General features: G+C 40.2%; 1 protein-coding gene across 2 annotated transcripts in view; it reads right to left on the bottom strand.

Annotated features, from left to right (window-relative positions):
• Positions 1-13,984, bottom strand: part of NHEJ1 (non-homologous end joining factor 1) — a 131,287-nt gene that overhangs the window by 111,078 nt on the left and 6,225 nt on the right. For both annotated transcript variants that reach the window (XM_070729563.1, XM_070729573.1), the window contains exons 3-5: positions 13,636-13,845; positions 5,798-5,936; positions 4,430-4,488 (exon numbers count right to left, since the gene is read on the bottom strand). In XM_070729563.1, coding sequence (XP_070585664.1) covers positions 4,430-4,488; positions 5,798-5,936; positions 13,636-13,845 — 408 coding nt within the window. The remainder of the gene's footprint in view (positions 1-4,429; positions 4,489-5,797; positions 5,937-13,635; positions 13,846-13,984) is intronic.

The raw sequence follows: 13,984 nt of genomic DNA on the forward strand, positions 1-13,984 counted from the left end.
CGGGGGGAAACTGTCCTTGTGTCTAGTTGTTCTGGTGTTCAGTGCTCTGTAGCACATGGTTTTGAGGGTAGAAGTTGAAACAATTTATGTCAAGGATGTGAGGGGTCTGTGGATATTTTCACAGCCCTCTTTTTGATTCGTGCAGTATACAGATCCTCAATGGAAGGCAGGTTGGTAGCAATTATTTTTTCTGCAGTTCTAATTATCCGTTGAAGTCTGTGTTTGTCTTGTTTGGTTGCAGAGCCAAACCAGACAGTTATGGAGTTGCAGATGACAGAATGTCAATTGAATCTGGTTTCACTTTTTTCTCAATCGATCTTTGTGCAAGTAAAATTACAGTTGGGTTTAATGTTTTCTTCCCTGTTTTTGTTATTACATTGGTACTTGTCATTTTTAAACTTTGTACAATTTTATCCCAAATGTTGCTCAAGTGTAGCTCAAATCAAGAAAAAGTCTACAATCTTCAGTTTTTCAAAAATAATACATCAAGTGAGTAGGACATTGGCTCGGTTTACACATCATGGCTGCTTTAAACATGGTTTCTTGAACAAGCTAATGGAGCTTGGTTCATACCATATGATAAACCATAAAAAATTATAAACCATAACACTTGGCTTCATGCAAAGTACCATACAAAGCAAATTATAGCTTAAACATGTTGCATGAACCAGGCCATCAACAGTATCATTCCCAGGTTTCTGACAGGGATCTTTAGCAGCCCTGCTTGGAGATATTTGTGATTAAACAGAAAAGTTTTATACACAGCTTATTTTTCATTGAGCCATGGCTACTGAATTACTAAAAACAATTCCAAGGTTATCACCAACTAGAACAATTTATTGAGAAGAACTTTCAACAACAATCAGATACATTCTGCATAATCTGACAACTATTAAACTGAATTAGCCCCACCAAACAAATAGTAAATCTAGGCTCTCCATAAAATTTTCTGTGCAGGGAGAAAGTCATACTATACACATTAATTGCTTTCAGATTTGTTGATTACACGGTACTGTCCTAAAAGGAACGTCAGACTGTATACTGGCAGTTCTTTTAAAGGAAATTATACAGATGGGCTATTCGGCCTTGGGAAGGCAATAAAAAGGGGAGGGGGAGAGAGAAAGAGGGAGAGAATGAGATCTATTAGATAAAACCAGTCTGAGTTCTTGCATATCCGACAATGAGTCTCAAGAATACTCTTACTATTACTTTTATGTAAACGAAATGCAGGGTGCCTCAGCTGCTAAATAAGACCAGAGGTCTCTTCTGCCACCCTGCTTAGATACATTCTCATCAAGGACTCTGGCAGCTTTTACAGCCAGCAAACAACCAGGCCCTTGAAGGAACTATCTGGCAAATCAATGAGAAACTGCCCTGGAGTATTGGTGGAAGAAAGCAAAAGATGTATTTGACCAAGCAGAGGTGTGTGGCTGCATAGCTAGAGGTATAACAAGCAGGAAGAGGGAGATTATGATCTTGCTATATAGAGCACTGGTGAGACCGCATTTGGAGTACTGTGTTCAGTTCTGGAGACCTCACCTACAAAAAGATATTGACAAAATTGAACAGGTCCAAAGATGGGCTACAAAAATGGTGGAAGGTCTCAAGCATAAAACGTATCAGGAAAGACTTAATGAACTCAATCTGTATAGTCTGGAGGACAGAAGGGAAAGGGGGGACATGATCGAAACATTTAAATATGTTAAAGGGTTAAATAAGGTCCAGGAGGGAAGTGTTTTTCATAGGAAAGTGAACACAAGAACAAGGGGACACAATCTGAAGTTAGTTGGGGGAAAGATCAAAAGCAACGTGAGAAAATATTATTTTACTGAAAGAGTAATAGATCCTTGGAACAAACTTCCAGCAGACGTGGTAGATAAATCCACAGTATCTGAATTTAAACATGCCTGGGATAAACATATATCCATCCTAAGATAAAATACAGAAAATAGTATAAGGGCAGACTAGATGGACCATGAGGTCTTTTTCTGCCGTCAGTCTTCTATGTTTCTATGTTTCTATATCTGAGCATATCCTATGGCAGTGATGGCAAACCTTTTTCAACTCGGGTGCCAAAAGGGTGCACACCCATAATGCCCACACCCATAATACAATGCTCTTCCCCCATGCATGTGCACAACCCCTGGGCTACACCACCACCACCATCACCCCATACATGTGGAGTGCCTCATTGAAGCACCGGACTTCCGCTAGGCCCTTTGGGCTGTTTTTCTCTCTTCCCATGGTTCAGAAAAGCCTCCTAAAGCCCAAGGATAGTGAAATATGGCCCAACAGCCCAACAGGAAGTTCAGAAATGAACTTCTGGTTGGCCCATTGGGTTGTTTTTCACCATCCCCAGGGTTCAGGAGGCTTTCCTAAAGTTTCAAGTTCAAGTTTTATTGGATTTATATGCCGCCCCTCTCCGAAAACCCGGGGCGGCTAACAACAATCATGAACAATATACAATAAAATCCAACACTAAAAGCAAATTAAAAACCATTAATAGATAAAAACCAAACATACATACAAACATACCATGTATACAGTTGTGACGGCCAAGGGGGAGAAAAAGTCTTAATTCCCCCATGCCTGGCGGCAGAGGTGGGTTTTAAGTAGCTTACGAAAGGCAAGGAGGGTGGAGGCCTGGGAAGAGCAAAAACAGCCGAAAAGAAGGCTGAAAATCAGTTGGCCAATACGTGCATGTCCTTGAATTATAATTGGTTAAAATAGTGAGAGCATTCTCAAAAAAATCCTTGTTTCTCTTTTTTTTAAAAAGCATTGTCTACAAAAAAAATATTCTTCAGTCAGCTTATACTGTGACATTCTGTCAAATGTAGATAAATCCTGGATTTTATTTCAGACTACAGTATATTCCTAACCTGAATATTTTTTTAGAAAAACTTTCCCCTCACAAGTACTTCCCCATATGTATTAAGATTGCAGTTTCTAGAATTCTCAGTCATCAAGAGGTTAGGCCAGGGGTAGGCAAAGTCGGCTCTGCTATGACTTGTGGACTTCAATTCCCAGAATTCCTGAGCCAATCATGCTAGCTCAGGAATTCTGGGAGTTGAAGTCTACATGTTATAGAAGAGCCAACTTTGCCTACCCCTGGGCTAAGCTAAAGACATCATGGTCTCTACCTGGACATTCCAAAGTGAGACTTCTAGTTCCTGCTCCACAGTCCCTATGTAGTTTCCAAAACATGCAAATATATCCCTTGTATGTGCGCTGGTGCTGACATAGGGCAATGCCTCACATGCTCTCAAATATGGCTCCGTGTATTATCTATGGCACGCGTGCCATAGGTTCACCATCACTGCCCAATGGTAATAATGGGGATGAAACATCTCTAACTCTCCTCCCTTAGTGTATTGGAAGGCTGTTGCTGAGCAACCTTATTCAGGCTATTAACAAAATTTCCATCCATCATTTGCAAAAAGCAGCTTTACTTGGAACAGTTTACATCGCGGAACAATATTTTTAACATCATCAGACAACAATATTGCCTTTCTCAAATCCTTGGGAAGGACTTGATAGATGGACAAAAATGCCGAATCCAGTCTAAACATCTGTCTGATTATGCGACCAACCATAATAATAATAATAAACAGAGCTGACAAAGAATAAGCTACACAAAAGCAATAAGTAGTGTTTAATATTCTCAGCTCTGGCCATTTGAGAGTTTTAACACTGGCATTATCAAGATAAAAGCTTCTACAAGAGATCTCTAAATTTATAATAGTAATGGTAGGCAAGAAGAAATAATTTGTTAAATATTTGTTGTACTGATTGTTTTGTTTGATATCAACTTAACCACTTATATCCTCTCAAAGATGTATGGAAATTATAGCTTTGCAGGTTATGAGAATTTCACAGAATCACTAGTTTCTTTACATACCGTTTCAATTATTTCCTTATTGTTTACTAGTACAGTATTGTTATTATCTAATAAAGCAAATATTATATTGGTAAGATTCACATATTATTGAAACTCCAAGATAATTTATTCTCTGTGATATAATCAGATATCATGCTAACTGATCCTTTATCTAGCATAATGCAAATAATGTTTCATTTTCTTTGGTCTTCAAAGCATGAGTGTGTAACAGCACAGAAAGACAAACATTAAATCATCCTATACTAAAGCCATATTGCCTTAATGTAACAAAGTCCTCCCTTTCCATTCCCATGGCCCAACCAAAGTAATGCTCATCAATATATATGAACTTTATTGAAAGAGCAATCAAATGATCAGGCATGGGAACAAAATGAAATATTGAATAAAAATAGGGTGCACAATAGATACAATATTAAAGCATTAATAACAATGTCCCAGTAGAGTTCATAATTGATTATGATATAGTTTGTCACATTAGGAGAAGTGTTTTCCCCAATGCACAAATGCTAAATAATAAAAGAAAAAATGTACCTCGGTCTCAAATGTGTGCAGGAAAGATTCTGCTTTAAAGAGTTCTGTTTTTAGACGTTCTGCAATAAAAATATCAAAGTAAATGGGGAGAGTTTTGAAGAAGCCGCACCTGCAAGCTCTCTACTACGATTTAGATTTAAAAGAAAATTTAGATAGCAACATCTACATCTGAAAATCTGTAAAAACATAAGACAATATTTTCATCAGGTGTTAAGCCCAATCAATTTGACATCACAGTCCCCAATAACGGGCACACACCTGGTATAAACCTTCTAGCTGTATCAATACATGGGCTATCATACACATATGAACATATGCATGTACTGCTGAACTCAAATATTAAAATTCAATCTCTGTTTTTTCAGAGACCAATGAGGCACTTGTGGATAATTGCAAATCCCTAAGGGTAGTAGATATCTCCTACCTATATAAAAATCAGAGGAACAAAGTGTTGGCATATGGTTGGAAAAACAACATGGAATGCTAAATGAAATCTCAGACCACATTCCATCCAGTATCTACTCACATTTTGGTGAAAAGGAATGGAGGAACAAATAGAAACATTTGATAAATAATTTGTGAGTTGGTTAGCATAACAGTACACTTACAATGTGCTCTTGGCCTCAACCCAATTCTTGCCTTACTGGCAGGAATCTTTCAGTTCTCTGGATGGTAAGAATTAGAAGAGCCAATATCTCAAGCAGGGACATGAGCTTGAATGTAACTTTATGCTGGAAAGAATGACCGAAAAGCAGTTTCCATTTGCTCCAAATCCTTAGTGGATTCCTTAGTGGATTTACTTTCCTTACTGGATTTACTTTCCTTGGTGGAGTTATTTTCACAAACATGAAAGTAAAAGACGTCCCAATTGATATTTCTCTATAGCCAGGCACTGGCTATAACTTCTTAGTCTGTAGCACACATTCCAAGACCTCTTTCAGTGGCCTCCCAAGCTATCCAGCTGCTGGTCCTCTATTTTTGGTCCTCTAACAATCGTAACAGTTAGTAATTTGAAGGAGCCTTTTATTTTCTTTTAGGGTTAATTATTTTTATTTTTCTCCACTCAAAAACATGCTCAATACCATATACCTTCCATCTACATTATAATACAATAATTATCCATTTGTTTTTGGTATTTATCCTTCCACAAGTGCTGCCTCCTTTCTTTTATCACCTGAAAAATCAAATATAAAATTTCCAAATTTACAAAGACATTGGCTAATACATCTAATCAGGTATTTTTTTTATTTTTTAAAGGCAGGGAGGGGCAAGGTTAGGCTGGATGGTGACCAAGAATCGAACCCTCAGGGCCAGCATTGATGAAGAAGGAAAGCTGTAAAGCACAGTGGAGCCCAAACAGCATCTCACCTAGACTGAGAGTAGCTCCACTCTCCCGATAGTCTTCAATCTCTGCATCCTTCTGGAGCAGCAAAGATGCCAACTCCTGTACCTGACCGTGCAAGGCCAAACTCATTGCCATGAGAGGCCTCAGAAGGTGGCACGACATCTGTCATAGAAAAGAAAGAGGATAAGTAAGCAGCAGTGACAGCAGAGGGCCAAGCACCAGGTAACAACCATCTATAACAGTGGTTCTTAACCTGGGGGTTGGGACCCCTTTGGGGGTTGAACAACCATTTCACAGGGGTCGCCTAAGACCATGAGAAAAGACAAATTTCCCCTGGTGTTAGGAACTAAAGCTTCTATTCTGGCACCTTGGGACATATTTTTACAATCCGACCAATCAGGCGTTTACAATAGGTGTGTCCCTCTGACCTTCCTGCCAATTAGCTTAAAGCTCTGTTGGGAGAATTGGCGCTAGACTTATGGTTGGGGGTCACCCCAACATGAGGAACTGTATTAAGGCGTCACAGACATTGGAAAGCTTGAGGACCACTGATCTATAACTAATGTTTCATCTCAACATTTTTAGAGAGGACTGCTACAGGAGACCACCAAAAGCAATATGCAGGTCTGACAATATTTCTCTATTATTTCTTTGCAGACATTGCATGGACTTCCTGCTTTCTCGTTGTCTTCCGGAAGAGTCTATCGGCCACATGGAAGAGGGTTGTTTTTTTCTCCTACAAAAAGGAATCTCACAATTCAGGTCCCTGCTTTGTCCAACACCATCCAAAATTTAATTTGATTCAATTCAATTCAATTTAATTTATTTGACTTCTATGCCGCCCAATCCCATGGGACTCAGGGCCGGTAGGTAGGAAGAAACAATATACATTAACATAGTTCAAGGAAGGAAAGATGCTAAAATCGAAAGCAATCGCTACATTTAAAATAGAATGGGTGCCGTGAAAGTCTCTTCTATGCACTCAGTTTTTGAATATTATTATCATTAAATGGTGTTGGAAAAGATTTTTCCCTGAAAAATCCTAATTTCTTTTTTATCCTGAATAATAGGGGAAAATGTATTAAGAAGCAAAAAGAAGCACTTGCTTATCCTTCTGTAATATTCCACATCTGCCTCCTCCAATTTAGTTCTCTATCATCCTCAACCAGCATGGCCAGAATCCTTTTAAAATAGTACTATCAAGTCTTGTTTTTTTAATTAATTTTTTAATTAGTTTTAATTACAATATAAGACTCACACAACATAAAACAAGTGTTTTGTGAATTGTGCCCACCACCAGACAAACATTCATACCCCACCACCAATCGGGGGTGTTTCTTGTATAAACCATTTTAACCCAAGAGCAAAATATCTATTTATATATTATAAAGTGATTCCAATTTGTTTCTTGTAGCTTGGTCTCGGATTCAGTACTATCAAGTCTTGCAAGATCACAAAACTAAACCAAGTTGTTCTACACCGAGGTCACCCTATCTCTCTCTCTCTCAAAAAAGGCATGTCTCTTATTTCAATATGAGCGTAATAGTGGAACTCAGAATTTAAGGAATCCAGATGTTTGGGAACCAGCAAAAGTACATTATCTGAGCATGGAGTGCCCCCTGGTGTACCAACAGCAAAATTAAAACTTGTAATTAAGATTAAGTATGGCTTATTTATCTATTTATTATAGCAGAGTTGATTTGAAACATCATCCACTTACCGTTTACTTAGAACATAGAATCATAAGGCTGAAAGGGACTTTGGAGATCTTCTAGCCCAACCCTCTGCACAACCATCTCAATCAAATGGTTGTCCAGTCTACTTTTGAAAACCTCTAGAGATGGTACACCTACAACCTATAGAGCCTTGGTGGTGCAGTGGTTAGAGTGCAGTACTGCAAGCAACTTCTGCTGATCACTGGTGACACTGGCCGGCCGAAACGTGGACTCCAGGAAGGACGTCTTCGTGATGTCAAAGCTCCGCACATGGAATTCCCTATTGGGATTCCCTACCTCCGTTTGAGCCTCCCGACCGGCCGACAGCTCCGCGGCTCTTTTGCAAAGCTGACAGCCGGGCGGTCGGGCTTCTCAGCATTCTCCTGAACCCGAACGCCGAACCCGAACTTTTGCCGAACTTCCGGGTTCAGCGTTCAGGAGAACGCCGAGAAGCCCCCCGGCTGTTTCAAAAGGCGACAGCCAGGCGGCGGGGCTTCTTGTCGGCCACCCGAACTTTTGCCGAACTTCCATGTTCGGCGTTCGGGCGGCGGGTTCGTAAGATGGAAAAAGTTCGTAAGAAGAGGCAAAAAATTTCTGAATCCCGAGTTCGTATCTCGGAAAGTTTGTATGACAAGGGGTTCGTATCACGATGTACCACTGTGTGTATATATATATATATATATATATATATATATACACAGTATATATATATATATATATATATATATATGTGTGTGTATGTATATATATATATATATATATGTAGATTGTTCTGAGTTCGGGTTTTGCCCTGTGTAATGTTTTGCATGTCTATGCGACGTTTCGGTGAAATCACATTCACCATCATCAGGCTGGAGTTCCAATCTTTGTGTTTTTGCAAATGAATATTAGCAACTGACATTTCTTCTTAGCATGTAGTGTGGGGGTGGAGATTTGCTTTGAATGTAGCAAATAGATTGGGTGACTATGCTTCCGTGATCTGATTGGTTGGTGTAATCATGGTTATAGAAGGAATGGCATGAAGATTATGAAGTGTTTTGTTTAAGTCTGATTTCCAAATATAAAATTCTAAAATCATAATAATTAAAGGATTGACATATTGATTATAATGAGGTGTTTATTTTGTTTAAGGCTGGTTTCCAAATCTCTGGCAGGCGCGAGGTATCATCCCTTTTATTTAAACAAAAAGATCTTTTTTCAATTTCAATAGCTTCTAGAGAGATTCTTTTATATAAATTCTCTGTTTTGTGGAGTAATTTAGTTTTTTCAAAGTCAATTTCGTGCCCTGTTTTTTTAATGTGCTGGACAAGGGAGGAGGTCTTCTCCTGTTTCTTGACTGCATTCATATGTTCTGCCATGCGCTGGCTCACTCTTCGGTTAGTTTGTCCAATGTATGTGGCTGCACATGTTTTGCAAGGGATTTCATAGATACCTTGGTATTCTAATTGGATTTTATCTTTGGGGCTCCTTAGGATATTAGATATTTTTTGGTTAGTGCAAAATGAGGTTTTGATGTTATGTTTTTGTAGAATTTTACTAATTTTATCCGTGGTGCCTTTGATGTAAGGAAGGATGGTGGTGCCATTGTCCTGTTCTTGATCTTGTTTTTTGGGGGGTGTCTCTTTATTGATTAGGTTTGTTATTGTTTTCTCTTTGAATCCATTAGAAATTAGTACATCTTTGAGTTTGTTCAATAAAACTGAATTGAACAAACTCAAAGATGTACTAATTTCTAATGGATTCAAAGAGAAAACAATAACAAACCTAATCAATAAAGAGACACCCCCCAAAAAACAAGATCAAGAACAGGACAATGGCACCACCATCCTTCCTTACATCAAAGGCACCACGGATAAAATTAGTAAAATTCTACAAAAACATAACATCAAAACCTCATTTTGCACTAACCAAAAAATATCTAATATCCTAAGGAGCCCCAAAGATAAAATCCAATTAGAATACCAAGGTATCTATGAAATCCCTTGCAAAACATGTGCAGCCACATACATTGGACAAACTAACCGAAGAGTGAGCCAGCGCATGGCAGAACATATGAATGCAGTCAAGAAACAGGAGAAGACCTCCTCCCTTGTCCAGCACATTAAAAAAACAGGGCACGAAATTGACTTTGAAAAAACTAAATTACTCCACAAAACAGAGAATTTATATAAAAGAATCTCTCTAGAAGCTATTGAAATTGAAAAAAGATCTTTTTGTTTAAATAAAAGGGATGATACCTCGCGCCTGCCAGAGATTTGGAAACCAGCCTTAAACAAAATAAACACCTCATTATAATCAATATGTCAATCCTTTAATTATTATGATTTTAGAATTTTATATTTGGAAATCAGACTTAAACAAAACACTTCATAATCTTCATGCCATTCCTTCTATAACCATGATTACACCAACCAATCAGATCACGGAAGCATAGTCACCCAATCTATTTGCTACATTCAAAGCAAATCTCCACCCCCACACTACATGCTAAGAAGAAATGTCAGTTGCTAATATTCATTTGCAAAAACACAAAGATTGGAACTCCAGCCTGATGATGGTGAATGTGATTTCACCGAAACGTCGCATAGACATGCAAAACATTACACAGGGCAAAACCCGAACTCAGAACAATCTACATACATATACCCGTGAAAATTTACGAAAACATATATATATATATATATATATATATATATATATATATATATATATATATATATTACGCTATGTATATATATGTATACATACATATATACACACATACATTCGGGTTTCTTCCCGTGTAGGATTTGGAAATTTCTGGCGACGTTTCAACAAGGTCCCACTCGTCATCTTCAGGCTGGTGTTTCTGTCCTTGTTCTAGGGTGAACACAGTGAGACCTGAGCTGCCTTCCTTCTATAAATACTGGTGGCTGGGTGTGGTTTGATGGCTCAGCAATTGCCTGCTGTGTAGAAACTTCCTGGTGAGTCAGTGGGGTAACACCTGGGGTCTTTGATGTAGCTGAGGTATGCTGATTAGTTAATGGTTGTAGATTAGGCATGATATCCTGAGTATGGTTGATGTAACTGAGCATGCTGATTAGTTAATGGTCTACAACCATTAACTAATCAGCATACCTCAGCTACATCAACGACCCCAGGTGTTACCCCACTGACTCACCAGGAAGTTTCTACACAGCAGGCAATTGCTGAGCCATCAAACCACACCCAGCCACCAGTATTTATAGAAGGAAGGCAGCTCAGGTCTCGCTGTGTTCGCCCTAGAACAAGAACAGAAACACCAGCCTGAAGATGATGAGTGGGACCTCGTCAAAACGTCGCCAGAAATTTCCAAATCCTACACGAGAAGAAACCCGAATATACCAAGACCATTATACCTGTACCCATGAAAATCTACGAAAACAAATATATATATATATATACACATAGCGTAAAAACATAGGAATATGCTGATTTTATACATATACATCAGCGGAATCCCGCCCGGCCGCTCTGTTTCGGGTGACCCGCTCCCTTCTTAACCAGGGGGGAGTTGGAGAGCCCTGGCAGAGTAGTGCCGAGGAATTTAACACGTTTTTCGCTGATAAAATCGCTCGGATCCGAGCAGACCTCGACTCCAATTGGAATACAGAGTTGACTGACAACGAGTCAGTCGAGGTGACTGGGGCACGTACTTGTCCACCTGTCTGGGAAGAGTTTGATCTGGTGACACCTGATGAAGTGGACAAGGCCATTGGAGCTGTGAGTTCCGCCACCTGTTTACTGGATCCGTGTCCCTCCTAGCTGGTTTCGGCCAGCAGGGAGGTGACACGGAGCTGGGTCCAGGAGATTGTCAATGCTTCTTTGGGGAGGGGGTCCTTTCCGGATCCCTACAAGGAGGCACTTGTGCGCCCCCTCCTCAAGAAGCCTTCCCTGGACCCAGCCATTCTCAACAACTACCGACCAGTCTCCAACCTTCCCTTTATGGGGAAGGTTGTTGAGAAGGTGGTGGCGCTCCAGCTCCAGCGGTCCTTGGAAGAAGCCGATTATCTAGGCCCTCAACAGACAGGATTCAGGCCCGGCTACAGCATGGAAACTGCTTTGGTCGCGCTGATGGATGATCTCTGGCGGGCCCGGGACAGGGGCTTGCCCTCTGTCCTGGTGCTTCTTGACCTCTCAGCGGCTTTCGATACCATCGACCATGGTATCCTTCTGCGCCGGCTGGAGGGGTTGGGAGTGGGAGGCACTGTTCTCCAGTGGTTCTCCTTCTACCTCTCTGGTCGGTCGCAGTCGGTGTTAGTGGGGGGTCAGAGGTCGACCTCTAGGTTTCTCCCTTGTGGGGTGCCTCAGGGGTCGGTCCTCTCCCCCCTGCTATTTAATATCTACATGAAACCGCTGGGTGAGATCATCCAAGGGCATGGGGTGAGGTATCATCAGTATGCGGATGATACCCAGTTGTACATCTCCACCCCATGTCCAGTCAACGAAGCAGTGGAAGTGATGTGCCGGTGCCTGGAGGCTGTTGGGGTCTGGATGGGTGTCAACAGACTCAAACTCAACCCGGATAAGACGGAGTGGCTGTGGGTCCTGCCTCCCAGGGACAATTCCATTTTCTGTCCATAACCCTGGGGGGGGAATTATTGACCCCCTCACAGAGGGTCCGCAACTTGGGCGTCCTCCTCGATCCACAGCTCACATTAGAGAAACATCTTTCAGCTGTGGCGAGGGGGGCGTTTGCCCAGGTTCGCCTGGTGCACCAGTTGCGGCCCTATCTGGACCGGGACTCACTGCTCACAGTCACTCATGCCCTCATCACCTCGAGGTTCGACTACTGTAATGCTCTTGACATGGGGCTACCTTTGAAAAGTGTTCGGAAACATCAGATCGTGCAGAATGCAGCTGCGAGAGCAATCATGGGCTTTCCAAGATATGCCCATGTCACACCAACACTCCGCAGTCTGCATTGGTTGCCGATCAATTTCCGGGCACAATTCAAAGTGTTGGTTATGACCTATAAAGCCCTTCATGGCATCGGACCAGAATACCTCTGGGACCACCTTCTGCTGCACGAATCCCAGCGACCGGTTAGGTCCCACAGAGTTGGCCTTCTCCGGGTCCCGTCGACTAAACAATGTTGTTTAGCGTGACCCAGGAGAAGAGCCTTCTCTGTGGTGGCCCCGACCCTCTGGAACCAGCTCCCCCCGGAGATTAGAACTGCCCCCACCCTCCTTGCCTTTCGTAAAGTTCTTAAGACCCATCTCTGCCGTCAGGCATGGGGGAATTGACACATCTCCCCCGGGCCTATACAGTTTATACATGGAATGTTTGTGTGTGTGTTTGCTTTTAATAATGGGGTTTTTAGTGTTTTTTAAATTATTAGATTTGTTTTTTACATTGTTCCTGTTATTGTTGTAAGCCGCCTCGAGTCTACGGAGAGGGGCGGCATACAAATCTAATAAATGAATGAATGAATGAATGAATAAATAAATAAATAAATAAAATAAAATAAAATAAATAAAATAAATAAAATAAATAAAATAAATAAAATAAATAAAATAAATAAAATAAATAAAATAAATAAAATAAATAAAATAAATAAAATAAATAAAATAAATAAAATAAATAAAATAAATAAAATAAATAAAATAAATAAAATAAATAATAAATAATAAATAAATAATAAATAAATAAATAAATATACAAACATACACACGTATGTATAAAATCACCATATCTCTATGTTTGTACACTAAGTTCTGTATTGCACTAAAAAACACTATTCTGACAATTGATGATCTTCTGACAATCAGTGTAGCCTTGCTCCTAATTTCACCATGGCTCAGTTAGTTAGTAAGATTTGCTTTACCTTGACTTTACACGTTGTATGAAAGCCAGTTGTAGGCTATTTAGTAAACCCCAGGTAAACAAGCCATTTACTACTAGCAGAACTAGAGCATCTTCCAACAGGCAGGGTTGAACCAAAAGCTAAAAATAGAAAAGTGACACTTCAACATATGGCTGTCAATACTGCCTCTAATTTGTGCCTATGTAGCAATTCCAAATCCAAGGAGATTTTAGGGGTCTTCTGATAGCCAAACATCATCCTGCCCCTTGAACAGACCTTTTCAACTCTTCCTCCTATCTGAAAACATCCTTCTTCAACTCACCATTGCAAGAGGTGCTGCCGCACAGTGAAACTCCCAGTAGAAGGGCAACCCTAGAAGTTCACTCTTCACACGGAGTGTCAGGGCACTGGAGCTCAACTGACAAGAGGAGGAGACGGAGCTGTTCTCTTTCTCTTCCATAAGAGGAGATAGCAGGTTGCGCAGGCAGTTCAGAATGGAGGCTACAGGAGCAGTTAGCCGTTTATTCAGCTCCTACATAAAATGAAATCAACATCATTATTATTTATTTATTTATTTATTTTATTATTTAGATTTGTATGCCGCCCCTCTCCGCGGATTATTATTATTATTATTATTATTATTATTATTATTATTATTTATTGGATTTGTA

Source organism: Erythrolamprus reginae, chromosome 1 (assembly GCF_031021105.1).
Source record: "Erythrolamprus reginae isolate rEryReg1 chromosome 1, rEryReg1.hap1, whole genome shotgun sequence".
NCBI classification, from domain to species: domain Eukaryota; kingdom Metazoa; phylum Chordata; class Lepidosauria; order Squamata; family Dipsadidae; genus Erythrolamprus; species Erythrolamprus reginae.